General features: G+C 44.9%; 1 protein-coding gene across 6 annotated transcripts in view; it reads left to right on the top strand.

Moving 5' to 3' along the window:
• Window positions 1-14019, top strand: part of CDH23 (cadherin related 23) — a 576749-nt gene that overhangs the window by 133043 nt on the left and 429687 nt on the right. For 5 of the 6 annotated variants that reach the window (XM_075934954.1, XM_075934955.1, XM_075934952.1 and 2 more), the window contains 3 exons: window positions 5421-5563; window positions 12860-12907; window positions 13246-13338. In XM_075934954.1, the coding sequence (XP_075791069.1) occupies window positions 5421-5563; window positions 12860-12907; window positions 13246-13338 (284 nt within the window). Of the gene's footprint in view, window positions 1-445; window positions 530-5420; window positions 5564-12859; window positions 12908-13245; window positions 13339-14019 lie in introns of those variants that run through there. The other variant, XM_075934957.1, reaches the window with a different exon arrangement.

The following is a 14019-nucleotide window of genomic DNA, read 5'->3' as shown; positions in this document are numbered from 1 at the left end:
AACAAACAGGAAAAGCATATACCTGTGTACCAGCCTGCAGGGTAGCAGAGTTCAAATGGGTGACCAGAGCGGTCATGGTGGGCATTCTGGGGCAAACTCCTGGAAGCCACTTAGGGTGACGTAAGCAGCAAAAAGCTCTGTGCCTCTTGTGCAGGTGGTTTTATTCGGTTGGTGTAGCTGGTAAGTTAAAGCGGAGGAAGGCGCATTGCAGTATGTACACCTTCATAATTGGGCTGGAAAAGCTGCCTTATGCCTGCCTAACTTAGTAATGTAGACAGATCCTAAGACTTACCAATGTGTTTAGAATTGTACCAGGAATAGGCAGAAATGACCCTGATGTAATGTTAAGGAATTTTTGCTCCTTGCACTGTACAGCTTGGCCAGTTGCATACTCTTATCAAAGTGATTAAATCTTGTACTTTCTCTTGAATATTTAAAAGATGGGTTCACCTACAAGAATTGGACCTTTTGGATCTGATTATCCTTTGGATACACATCCACTTCTGCTGTTGGCTTCTGACCATTGCAAGTAAGTCTCTAAGGGCAGTCAGGCCCATAAACTATACTATGAGGTTAAGTCATGATCCATAAGAATATTAAGGCAGTGCTCATTCCTTTTCTCACTTGGTTTTTCTTTATCTGCTCTTATGCCACTTTATGCGTCTTCCTTCCTGACTTCCACCTGGCAACCAAGTTTGACTGCTTCATGGCATATTGATCTTCACCTATTGCCTCAAAATCAGGTATCCCGAGTGGTACTACAGTGTGCCAGTGGAAATGAGGCAGAGAGTACCAGCCTCATTTAAGATCAGGTACCTGTTTTAAACAGTGTTGCAGACAGATGTACAGTTTAGGGGAGAAGCAACTTCGCTCTCTCCATGACATTTAAAACAGCCTTTGGAAGCCAAGATCTTTTTGCAACGTCTTATGCAAGGAAGTTTTCCATGTAGGCAGGAATTAGCAAACTCCACACGTTGGGCACGGGCCATGCTTGGAGCAGCTGCCTCCACTGAGATGTGACCTTCCTGACCTTTCTTCCCATGAATGGGAGGGGGAATCTAAACTCCTATTTGTGCGCACAACCTCCATGTTGCTTTCCCTCAGTTAAAAAATGGCCTCTGGCAGTATAAGGGGCTTAATGTATGTCAAGTGGCCTAACTGAGGGTTGGAATTCCTCTGGGCTTCCCTGCCTTTGATACAGAATCATACTGTGCATTTTGATCCATTTCATTGCTGCTCCTGATGTTTTTGCCTTCTTTTTACCAAATATCTCGGGAGGTTTTTTCTTTTACAGTGATGAAATCACAGTCATTGCTGTCTTCCTCTTGCGTCCGCTCTTTTTTCTAAGACTCTTTAATACAGGCAGAAAAGAATGATAGGTGATAGGGACATTTAGGGGGCAGGGTGAGCCAGGATCTCCTTAATACAAAGCATACCAAACTTTTTTTTTCACTTCTAGATCAGCAGTTTGCTTTGAATGCATGAAGGAAAGGGTTTGCCAATCCTTAAGCCACACCCATGCACATACCTCATATGGGTAGTAAAACCATGCACATGAGAAATTCACATATGCATTGCATACACAACTCTCTCTAACTCTGTCTCTCACACACACACACACAGACACACACACACACACACTCTCTCTCTCTCTCTCTCTCTCTCTCTCTCTCAAAAGCAAACATGTGCAGCCTTTCATATGTGTGCAAGCGTAAACTCATCTATGCCTGGTGCATATACAACATCTACGACTTAGCAACATGACATGCATATATATCCGTATCATTTGACCATAGAGCAGCTGCTGGAAATATTTTGATTTTTTTGATATTTTGACCAAGGGTTTTTGAAGGGACAAAGGAGTGGGGGTTTTTATAGTTTGTTTTTTGGACTGTATAAATGAGAAATTGACTCCGTTGCATTTTGTGGCATTAGTCTTGTGTGCATTTAGTGCAAATTAGGGGGAATTGGGCCTATTACCTCCAGTTGCTGTTTAAATGTAGGGCATGGGGTTGTATAAGTTTAATTCAAGGCAGCATTTAGGCTATGTTGTTGTATTGTACGACATCAGCAATCTCGATAGGCAACATTCTGAGCTGCTTAATGGCAAACTCAGCTTTCTTAGAAAGTTAGTTGTTTGTTGATTAGTGAGACTGCCATATAGGGAATCTAGTGAATGAAATCATGAATTAGTGTGGAGTGCTTAACACTTTTGGAAAATGCCTCATCAAAACAACATCATGAGACTTTCACAGCGCAAGACCTAGGCTATGTGTTTGAGGACTGTATTTTGTCCCCTACATCTAATTCTTGCATGTCCACATCACAAAGCCACTGCCTGATTTGGTCTGACTCCCAGTTCCAGTTCAAAAGGTGACCAAGTCTGGAACATAAGACAGTACTAACGGATGGGGCAGAAATGCAGGAGCTCAGATAAGGTCTGGCTCTAACTAGGACTAATTGTCTCACTGGTTGAGCACTAGAATTCCCTGAGACCGCCCAAATCTCATCTCTATACAACAAAAGCACTTCTACTACACTGATACTCTCTAACAAACACACCCATGATTTTGTGCCAACATACCCGAGATGGAGGAATGAGCCTAAACACTCCCAGTGCTGACACTTCTGATCCTGTTTGTCCTGGTTCCTGACTCTGCCACTCCCTGTGGGTGGGGCTGTTGAGCAGGTGGGACATTCCACAGGGGGCTGTTTGAACAGCTGTGCCTCCTGAGCTCTCTAGTTTGAGATGCCATTTACACTGCTTAGCTCTGCGGTGCGCAATAATTTTCAATGGGGGACGTGGTCAAGAGCCGTACTCTTCCATCATATTAATGGAGGATATGCGGGGTCTGGGATGGAGGTTGGGTGCAGAAGGAAGCTCATGGTAGGATTTGGGGTATAGGAGAGGGAGTGGGGTCTAGGAGGGAGTTGGGATGAAGGAGGGGGTTGTGACCTGAGGCAGGGGATTAAGATGCAAGAGGAAGTGCAGGCTCTGGGAGTAGGCATGGATATGGGTGCAGAAGAGGGTCCGGACCTGGAGGAGGGTGAAGGGGGGATGCAGAGTGTGGGAGGGGGTTATGACTTGGGGCAGGAGTACAGGAGGGAGTTCAAAGATATGTTCATTTGTCAGTTGTAACCTGGGCAGGGCACTGGGGTGCAGGGACTGGGAGGAGGGTATGGATGCAGGAGCAGGGGTGCAGAAGGTTTGGATTGTGACCTGGAGTACGGCAACAGGAGGAGGGTAAAGGATTAGGGAGGTGGGAGGGGCTGACGTGCCCAGTGCTGGCTCTAGTCACTTCCCCTGTTCAGTGATGCTGCTTCTGTTTTTTAAGTGATCTCTCTGTGAGAAGGTGGAAGAGAAGAGGTGAGGTGGAAGTCACTGTCTTTCATTCTTATATCCCACTCCTCTATATGGGGATTACCCCCCAGTGGGGCATAGTCTCCCATGTATGCTAGAGTTGAAATGTTTCTGGGAGGAAATGCAAATTATTTGTTTATAGCCCATTCCGCTCTCCTGGCTGGTGCAATGGTCAGGTAATGGCCCTTTAGCATTTTGCTGTCCTACTAGGGCATCTTTGTCTCTGAGGAATTGGTTTGTGGACATTATCCAAAACTACAAAATAGTTCCCTAACATTCAGTAAAATCTAACACCTTTATGCACAGTATTGTTATACACATCTTCAAAGGCCACTGATATTCTGCAGATTGTGTATTCAAATAATACCTCACAAGGCATAACTTGTACAAAATGTATAATAAATCATAAAAAGGGAGAACATGGGGGTACAGGGTTTCACAGTAGGATATGTGTTTGATGGATGAGAAATGCAATATTTTAATATAATATTAAAAGTCCACCTTCAATTAATGTGTTCAGGAAAGGTCACTTGCAATTACACACAGACGTGTAAGTGGAGGTGCCAAACACTATGCTAAGCTATTCAAGATGCTCAAAAGGGTGGTTTCTGGCAGTGGATAATTGAGCGCTGAAAAATGGATATAAGTAATAAAAATTAAAGGTTTGGTGGCAACTGATGATGACCTTGTCCTAGCTCTCTTCACATTCTTGAGGTATTTGGGCTCTAAATCCTCTAGGAAGATTTGCTTTCATTATGATCATTCTGACAGATGTTTCCATTTGTCCTCCTCTTATGCCTCAGTGACTAGTGAAGTACCGGAGAAGGTACTTGTTTGGTGGTGGTGCTCTTAACATGGGACTTTTAATATACTCGGGGCAGATGAGAGTGCCGTGGGGCCCCGGGCAGGGAAATTTTGCGGGGCCCCACCTTTGAAATGGTGCATGCGCCGTGGCCCCATGGCGCACGCGTGGGGCCTCGAGAAGCGCGGGGCCCGGGGCAGCCGCCCCGCTTGCCCTGCCCTAAATCTGCTGCTGAATATACTAACGGTTCTCACATTGGCTTCCTAAATGCTGGGTTGCTCTGAGCTATGGGCAGCCTCTATAAGACTCCTGTAAATTAAAACAGCCCCCAAGGTTGCTGTAAATTGTTGTGGGAGCCATTCTGGATGCTCAGCCAGACCAGAATCTGAGTGGCATTAAGGTGGTTCATAACCATTTGGGCTCTATCTTCAGTTCCTTGGGGTTTAATTCTGTCTCAAGCATAGGAAATTTAGTCCGATATCCCCATAATCCCTAGTGGGTATCTGTCCACAAAAACACTCTGCCATTTGGCACAGTGTAGAGTTGTAGGCAGTCTCTGCTCAAGGCCCAGAAATAGAGAGTTCATGTTGTAGGTGAAGACAGAGAAATTAATCGGCAGATGGGTGAAGAGGGCTCTAGCGTTGAAATGAGAGTGGGTCCTTTGGCAGAATTGTGTGAAGGAAGCACACATAGTAGCTGTTCCTTTGTTAGTCTTGGTATTCTTGTTTTCCCTGTTACTTCCATAAGCACTAAAATTCAGTAGTAACAACTTAAACAACATGAAAGTGAAGTGCCTGACAGCTCTGAGGACAGATCATATTGGCAGACTGGTGCCAAAAAAAGATGCCTGGATTATCTCTGTTTCTAGTGATAGGTACAGCTGCATGCTGTCACTTTTTTCAGAACTAATTCTACTTTCCCATATACAATAATTCCTTACCTACAAGGGGTACAGTTTGAGGAAATGTGGACTCAGCTTGGCAGTGGTAGCTCTGCTGAAGGGAACAGCAAACCTATCCTCAATTCCACCTTTGCTACTTAGATCACAGATTGTTTGAAACATTGCAACATTTGTAAATATATTTGAGGGGAAACTTTTTTTAAGCGAGCAAAGATGAGGCTGCGACTCAGACTTTCAAAAGTCTAACAATGCCATTCAGCGATAAGAAGCTAATTGGTTCCTTGAGTCTGACATTTTCTTCCTTTTTTTCCCCCACTCATCCACTTTTCCTTTTGTTCTTGCTTATGTTGTTCTAGGTTCGTCAGTGACCCAGCTGCTTGCCCGGGACCTAGACAATGACCGTCTTGTGTTTGGAGTTGTCGGAGAGGAGGCCAGCAGGTTCTTTGCCGTGGAAAGTGTGACTGGCGTTGTATGGCTCAGGCAGCCCTTGGACAGAGAGGTAATGTCACTTGCTGCTAGGAGACAAGCTGCTACACCTTGATACGAGGGTTGTTTTTGTCAGAAATATTCTCCTTTCCCCCTTAGTTTTACTTCATAGTCAGATAAGTTCTTTTCTTTTCCTAATTTCTCAAAAATGGTTTTTCTCCTTTCTTGTCAGCTAGCTGATGAACACTTACCATAACTGTCTCTCTGGGTTCCAAGTACTGCATTACATGCAGGGCCATCCCTATATTGGATGGTCATTCACATTGTATTAAATGTTTGGGAGAGTCTCACATCCCCCAGATATGCCAATGAAGCTTTGGATTTGGTGTCTTAAATACAACACCAAGATATTGGCTTCTTACTTCCCCCTTTCTCTGAATGTTACCACAAACTAGCTCAGTAGAAAATTTCCTCTGGGTCACAAATGGAAGTTAAATGAGACTGTCATGCACGATATATTCCATATATGAGGTAACCCAAAACTGGACCTCTTTGCAACTGTGATGATCAAAAAATACCCTGAAGTGCAAAACTAGGGAAACGCTCCTTCTAGGGATGCGTTCATGATCCCATGGGACCACAAGTTACTGTACATATTTCCCCCCCAATACCATTTCTCTACAGGTTGTAGACAAAACTATGGACAGACTATTCCAGGGTCAGTCTGATATCCCCTACATGGCCGAGACATGTGTGGTACCCCGTCTGTACCAAGATGTCAATTCATGTACCAGTTCTGCTCCCCTACCTTCTGAATCTCTTATTGCAGAGCTATTGTTGACTAACTATTCCATCCCAACCTAGCCATATTACACCTCAGGGCCTACCTCCTTCATTGGTCTCTCATGATAAATTAACTTGTTCCGAACAGGTTCAAAGGGGGTAGAACACATTTTTATATGCACACCTACCTTCATAAATGGACAAAATTCATGCACTGGTGTGCTGACCAACCACTTCTGCACCTTTTCCACTAATACTCAATTAATCTGTTAGAGCTTAATCTTTCTGTACTCTCCCTCAGCTTCATCAAGGTCCATCTAGCTCAATTACAATGTTTCATCACAATTTTTGGAGACATTACTATCTTTGGTCATCCCATTACCAAATAGTTTCTTAAGGGCCTTCAGTTCCTTTACGTGGACATTAAACCATCCACTCCACCTTGGGACTTTTGCTTAGTCTTAACATTCTTGACTCAAAAATCATTTGAACCATTAGCAGCATGCTCCATTTTTACCTCTCCATGTAGTATTCATGGCAATTACCATTGCCACACATGTAGGGGAAATTGGAGTACTCATGGCAGATCTACCATACACTATATATTTTTTTAAAGACAAAGTCACCTTCAGACTGCACCCCAAATTTCTTCCAAAGGTAAACCTGTCCATTCATTTCAATGAACCTGTCCGTATACCTACCTACCTACCTTCTAAACGGTATGCAAATTCCTAGGAATCCACAATGCACACACTAGATATGCGCAGAGCCTTGTCCTTTTACTTGGATAGGACCAAACCCTTCAGGAATTTTATGGAGCTCTTTGTCTCCATTGCAGAACACTCCAAAGGCACATCCATCTCTACTCAGAGACTTTTCAGCTGGATATCTGGTTGCATTCATCTCTGTTATCAATTTCAGAATGCGATTTTTTTTTTTCAACTAATACCAGGACTCAATCTACCAGACCCATAGCAACCTTGGCGGCTTTTCTACATAATCTTCCCCTCAAGAATACTTGGGGCTTCTGAACACAATTTTGCAAAACGCTGTGCTCTTACCTAAGGATGATACACTATGTGTATGGGTAGAGCTATCTTGTCCACCACCTTCTTACCAGATCTGAAACCCCTACCTCCTTGAGAAATGTGGCTTTTCAGTCACCCAGAGGGGAGCGCTCATCACTCAGAACATATCTCTTTCAAAGAGTAGGTTACTCACCTGTGTAGTAACTGATTATTTGAGATGCATGTCCATGTGGGTGCTCCACTCCCCACCTCTTTACTTTGGAGCTGTGGCAGCCCCTCTTGTAGAGAAAACTGAGGAGACTGGTCATGCACATGCACTATTAAGACACGACAGGCATGTGAGGTAGTCTCTGTGTGCATGTGACAGGTACGAGTACTGCTGTAGAAATCTCTGAGCGAAGGCACAGAGGTGTATTGACACCTGGAATGCAGTACACACAGGGACACACATCTCCAACAACATCAGTTACTGCACAGGTTTGAGACCATTCTTGGGAAGAATGGCGAGCAGATCACTTCAAAGCATATAATCTGTTGGTGCCCTTCCACTATTCCTCTAGTGGGATGGTCTCTCTAGTCACCAGTCCTGAAAACAGGACTGACCCATCAATCATCTGATGCAGGTTTTGGCCAAAGAAAGATATAGAGAGTTCAGGCTGCCTTAGCCTCTGTAAAGTTGCCTGGAGTCTGCTATTGCTAGGTGTCTGCCTTTGAAACTCTTGTACCTTCCCCAAGATCCACAACCACAGTAGTAATTGGAAATGTGGGGAGACACCATGGCTCTCCTGTTAGGGTCTACTTGAGAGTTTGGGGAGGGGGTTCCAGAGCATGGAGCTCTGTTGATTCCCAGGCTTTATCCATCCCACGTTTGCACTGGTTTACTTCCAAAGCTCTATCAAGCTGCACAGAAGGCAAGGGTGTGTCCAGGTGCTATCAATACTCTATCTCTTCTGGGGTCAGGATGGGTTCAGGGCTCAGACGAATAGGGTTTGGCATAGTGGGCATGGGATCAGGTCACCTATTCTTTCCTACTTCTGCTTGCACAGCTGAGAATCAATAATGGCCTTTATGCAGTTAGGGTTTTCAAAGAGCGCTATCTCACCTTGAGTGGCTTCACCTGAGTACCCTCCAGAATTGGTATAGCTGGGTTGCCTCATTCCATTTGAGATCAGCTACAAGCTGTCAGGGTGTCCTAGGAGGTGGCTGGCCTGGTCCTTGTCCTTGTCCCAGCAAAGCTTCCCAGGGTATCCTATGGAGTGGATGTGATACTGATCATCAAAGACGGTTGAGCAGGCATGTGTAAAGGCATTCCTTTTGGAAAGTACTGGTCCATAATGTAGCTGCTTCTCCTTGCAAATGTACTCACTGCCCACACAGAGCTTGTGCTTCAGCAGCAAGCTGGGTAACTAGGGTGTTGTAGCATGAATTTCCCCACCCACAGGTGAGTGACTTGGTCCTGCAGATTCTGAGACCTTGGGGAGTTACTGATCGGAGCAGGGCCTGCCACTTCTGTCATCTGTGGAGGGGCTGGATGGATTGAGAGTGAGCAAAGGTGATCTGAGCAAACTTTCAGGACAAGGCTGTGAACAGTTTGTGTGCACTGCTCAGTTACCAAGCTGCAGGCTGGAGATGAATTAGAGGAGTCAGGATCAAGCTAAAGCAGGATACCAGGAAGTCAGGGTCAAGCACCATGTTGCAGACAGCAGGCAGATAGCTGAGTTGGGGACTTATTATGGTAAGAAGCTGGACTTTGAGATCTTCAGTAAGGCAAGGTGTAGAGCAGAAGACACTGGTTAGCTCTGCCTACCCTGGTTAACAAAAGCTTAAATGAGCACTGACTGTTAAGGTGTGTCTAGACTACATACCTCCGCCGATGGAGGCATGTAGATTAGACAGATAGGCAAAGGGAAATGAAGCCGCGATTTAAATAATCGCGGCTTCATTTAAATTTACCTGGCTGCCGCGCTGAGCCGGCAGACAGCTGATCAGCTGTTTGTCAGCTCAGCGCGCTAGTCTGCACACTCCGCGCCGACCTGAACGCCTTTTATCGACATCCCCCTTATGCCTCGTAGGATGAGGTTTACAGGGGATGTCGATAAAAGGCTTTCATGTCAGCAGGGGAATGTCCAGACTAGCGCGCTGAGCCGACAAACAGCTGATCAGCTGTTTGTTGGCTCAGCGCAGCAGCCATGTAAATTTAAATGAAGCCGCGATTTTTTAAATCGCGGCTTCATTTCCCTTCACCAAAAAAACAAATCTACATGGCTCCATCGATGGAGCCATGTAGTTTAGACGTACCCTTAGAGAACATAGCACTTAGAAGCTCCAGGAGAAGTATAAATTCAGCCTGTCTCCTTTTAAGCCTACACCTTGAGTCCAATTTTCACTTCTAAAGAACCTAAACCTGCATTTAGGACCTTATTTAAAGAGATACTGGATATGTCTATTTCTACTGTGTTTACATGGCTGCTTCTCCTCAAGCTCAGGCACTTGGATATTAAAATTGGCACAATTCTGGACATTAATGACTCATTTTACATACTCGCAGTCAATCTTTATTTGAGAGCCTAAATTCAACAGATGGATGATGTCTTATTTAAGTTCTCATCTTTGAAAGTTGTGCTTTGCTGGTCCCCTAGCTGTTGCATCTCCTGTATTTGTAGTGAGAGGGAGGCTAGTTTCATACGATGAAGGTACTGCCACAGACTTCCTGTGTGACCTTAGGCAATGCACTTAATCTTCTCCATGTCTTTGCTCCCTATCTATAAAACAGAGAGAGCACTTCTCTACCTCACACAGAAATGAGGCTAAACTCCATTAGTTCAGGTGGGGTACTCAGGGACTATGGGGTTGGATACCAGAGAAATCCCACTTTTTTTTTTAAGTAGGGAGTGGAAGGATTTTGCATAGCAATGGAATGGTTCTTTACAGAGGACCAGATTCTGTGCTGTCTCTCACATGAGGGTTGGCACAGCAGATGCAGGCTGGGGTGGTGGTGTAGGGGAGCAGGCAAAAGGTAGTTTTAGAAGAGCCTGTATATGAATTGGTCCTGGGGGAGTCTGCAAGTGATTATGTATTGGCTTGGTGGTGAGAAGTTGTGTGTGTGTGTGTGTGTGTGTGTGTGTGTGTGGAAGAGTTTTGGGGAGGTGTGTGTAGTTTTTATATGCAGGAAAGAAGAGTAGGTGTGAGTTTCAGAAGATGAAGGTGGGAAGAGTATACAGAACTTAGAGTGAGGAGCATGAGAGAGGAAAAGAGAGAAAAAGGAGAAGATTACCAAGTGGGAAGAAGAGAAAACCACATGTGGAAAGCGAAGGAAATACACCAATTATTGCCCAATGTAGGAAAACGATATGGAGGGGCAAAAAGACATAGGACAAAACTAACACAATAAATAGCAGTGGAAAAAGAGAGAGCAGTGAAAGGGGAAAACGTGCCGGGGAGACAAAGTAAGCTTTACAAGATCCATGTAATACTAAGAATTAGGTGTAAAATGATGCAGTAAATAACCAAGTCTAAAAAGGAGTGTGATTGAAATGTGCAATTGGGACAGAAATTAGGCTGGAAATGGCTCTCTCCATCTGTCCAGTCTCTTCCCTGCTTACCTTTTTTACGTTCAACAAAATCTGGAGTTGATCCCCATTTTCCAATGATTTCTTCCTCCCTCCCACCTTGGTTGTATTTGTGGGTGGAGAGGGTGTGTGTGTGCAGGGAGGAGGGGGAGAAATGGGGATGAGAAAGCTGACAGGATAGAGTCTTACAGCAAGGAAAATGGCTCTTCCTCTTGTGTCCTTGGCATTTGGGCTGCTCAGAGTAGCTACAGGCATTGCCCCGAGGCCTTCTCAGTTTGCATTACCTAAACCTTCATGGAGGGTAATTTAGGCTTTGGTAAATCGACCCTGAAGTCCTCTCCAAGGTAAACAGCTATCCTGATGTAAGTGAGGTTAAGTTGCAGTTTGGGGAATCAGAGCCTGCCGGCTATCCCTGAGCTTTCCTACTAAGAATAAATCAGACTAGTCTATAGCACATAAGATGATCCAAGCAGCTTCCAGATTGCTCCTGTGCAATGCTTCCAGAGCACTTGTCACTCCACTCCCACAGCAGTAGCCATTTAGGGGGCAGAGAAGCTGTAAAGGAAGAATTGGAGAAGGAAAGGAATCGTTCGGGTGGTTGGGACACTGGGTTAAATGAAACCAGATGGTATCCAGGTAACAGTTCTGTTATAATATTTTGCATCTCACATCACAGCCCGGCATGAGTTCTGAGACAAGATTTTTATGGCTCTCAAATGGGACAGTCCTGGGTGGAAAAAAGGTGATCTGAAAAGAATGTTCCTCCCCTCCTCCTTAAGTGTCCGATGCCAGCCATTGCTTGGATGCAAGGCACTAGAGTTGACGGACCAAAAACCTAATCCAGCCTAGCAAACACATTCTGTATTCCTGTCCAGAAGCTATTGATACACTCGCATCCAGGGGCTGGTGGAGATGGGTGGGAGTGGTACAAAAGGAGGGAGAGCAAAAGGCTTTTTTTTTTTTTTAAATGGTATGAAAAATCGATGGGACTTCGCGGGTCCCTTGTCTCTAATCTGTAAACTAGGGCAAAGACACAAGGATTTTGCTTCCCCTTGACTCTTCACAGTCCTGGATTAAAATCATTATCACAGGGCCAGTTTGGTGGGGGTTATTTATTTATTGTTACATAAAGCTGTTGAATTCACTGAGATGCTAATGAGCATTAATGGAATGGGACATTTGAGTTCTCTAACTTTTCCCCTAAGGGGTCTCAAACCATTGTCTAGAGTGCACAAAATATCATGGATGCCTTCTGTGGCAGTCCCAGTTGCAGAACATCCCAACAACTAAGGAGTATCAGAGTAATATTAAGAAAGCAGTGGTGTGTTTTAGCAGTCTTTAGTGAGGTAAGTATGGTATCCTTTCTGGCAAAACTTTACCACATTGTTTACATTTACTCTTCACTTCACCACCCCCCACACACCTGTGCTTTAGCTCTCAGCTAGAACCAAGAATGACAGGCAGCTCTTTGCAGACACCTTGTGGTCCGGAGGCTACAATGTGGGAGCCCTCATCCTAGAGGAGTTTGCTCTCTCCCTCATTTACTCCTCCTCACTGCCAGTGCTAATAGCCTTTGTTGCCAGGATCACAGCATATGCCAGAATAACACCACAGGGGGTGGGCACAACAAAGAAGGTTAAACAGCAGACTGCTTTGATCTGTATGGCTTTCATGGAGTACTCTTCTGGTTAGGAGTCCTCTGCTGGCAGTTGGGAAGCTGGCTACATCCATAATTGCCACCTATTGACACAGGGGAAGAGCTGCCTCTTGTGTATAGGTAATGTACAGGAGCCCCATGCAATTAATACTCATGAGAAATTGCACCCATATACAATGTAAGTAAATGGACTTGGAACCCCTCCCTGTTCTCTTCAAGGCCTTGATGGTATGTGGCATGAAATAATACTCGGCTAAAGTTTAAAGCTTGCCATCCACAGATAACCACTACAGTACCTCTAATTATGTGTTTTTCTTCTTGTTTCATTTCAGACCAAGTCAGAATTCACGGTTGAATTTTCTGTCAGTGACAGCCAGGGGGTAAGTGTGACTTTTTTCATTTATGATCTGAGACAGGAGATATGTGAAGTGGGACTGGAGAGCACTGGCTGTTGAGGAGATCACAGCCTCTCTCCAAAAGGGGCATTAGAGTGGCATCTGCTAGCAGGGGGCATTATAAGACCCATTGGTCCTCTGGGGATCTAAAGAGAATGGTATACAGCAGCTGTGGCTTTAGGGGAGTTCACAGCTGCTGAAGTTGTCTCTTCTCTTGCTGCCTGGTTCTCCAATTCTACCTCCCTTTTCTGAAATCCTTTAAGAATGAAGAAAATATCCAGTAGCCTAATCCCTGCTGTATGCTTTTATCTTTCTGGTGACAGGTGATCAAGGGAACCGTGAATATCCAAGTGGGAGATGTGAATGACAATCCTCCAAGGTTTCACAATCAGCCCTACAGCGTTCGCATTGCAGAGGTAGGAGTCTGATTTTCCTCTGGAAATATTTTTTCCCAGGACACACTTTCTTCTTTTGAGCAGAGCTTACCCTTCTGCTTCAGTTAATTATCAAAGGAGCAGAACTCCTTCTCCAGCTGTGTGGTGAAGTCCCTCTGAGGTGTTTGGTTTGAAAGTACTGGAGAGCAGTTTGGATTCATCTCTTCTGTCTGTCCCCTCGGGCCTCCGTGGAGGATGAAATCCCTGAAAGTTTAGACCATTTGTCTCCAATCGGAGTAGTGGAATGATAATGCTTCAGAGGCAGACTATATCCATTGGGAAGTGTAGGTAGAAGAGTGGGCTGTGAGCTCACAGAAATGTAACACATGCTCTGGGTGGGGCTTTAAACTCAGGAGCAAGCTTTGGGAAGGAGTGAGGACTGAAAGCTACCCAAAATAGGAATCTGTTGTTTGCTTCTGTTTTCTTTTGAGGATAAAGGAAGAGGAATCTCCATGGAGGTAATTTTGTGTCAAAGTAAATGTTCCCTCAGGCCTTTTTAGATTAGTCGTAAATTCTGGGGAAAGTGCCTGAATGGCTCTGCCCTCTCAGCTAATCAGTTTCCTTGTAAACCTCGCTGGGGCGTCTTCCCTGGAGATTGCCTCCCTTCTTCCAGGGAGGCTTGGCCATGCTAACTCCTGGGAAGAAAATAGGTCCTATGTGTCA

Source organism: Pelodiscus sinensis, chromosome 8, assembly GCF_049634645.1.
Source record: "Pelodiscus sinensis isolate JC-2024 chromosome 8, ASM4963464v1, whole genome shotgun sequence".
NCBI lineage: Eukaryota > Metazoa > Chordata > Testudines > Trionychidae > Pelodiscus > Pelodiscus sinensis.
Note: the sequence above shows the minus strand (reverse complement) of the source record. Positions and strands in the feature narration are given on the sequence as shown.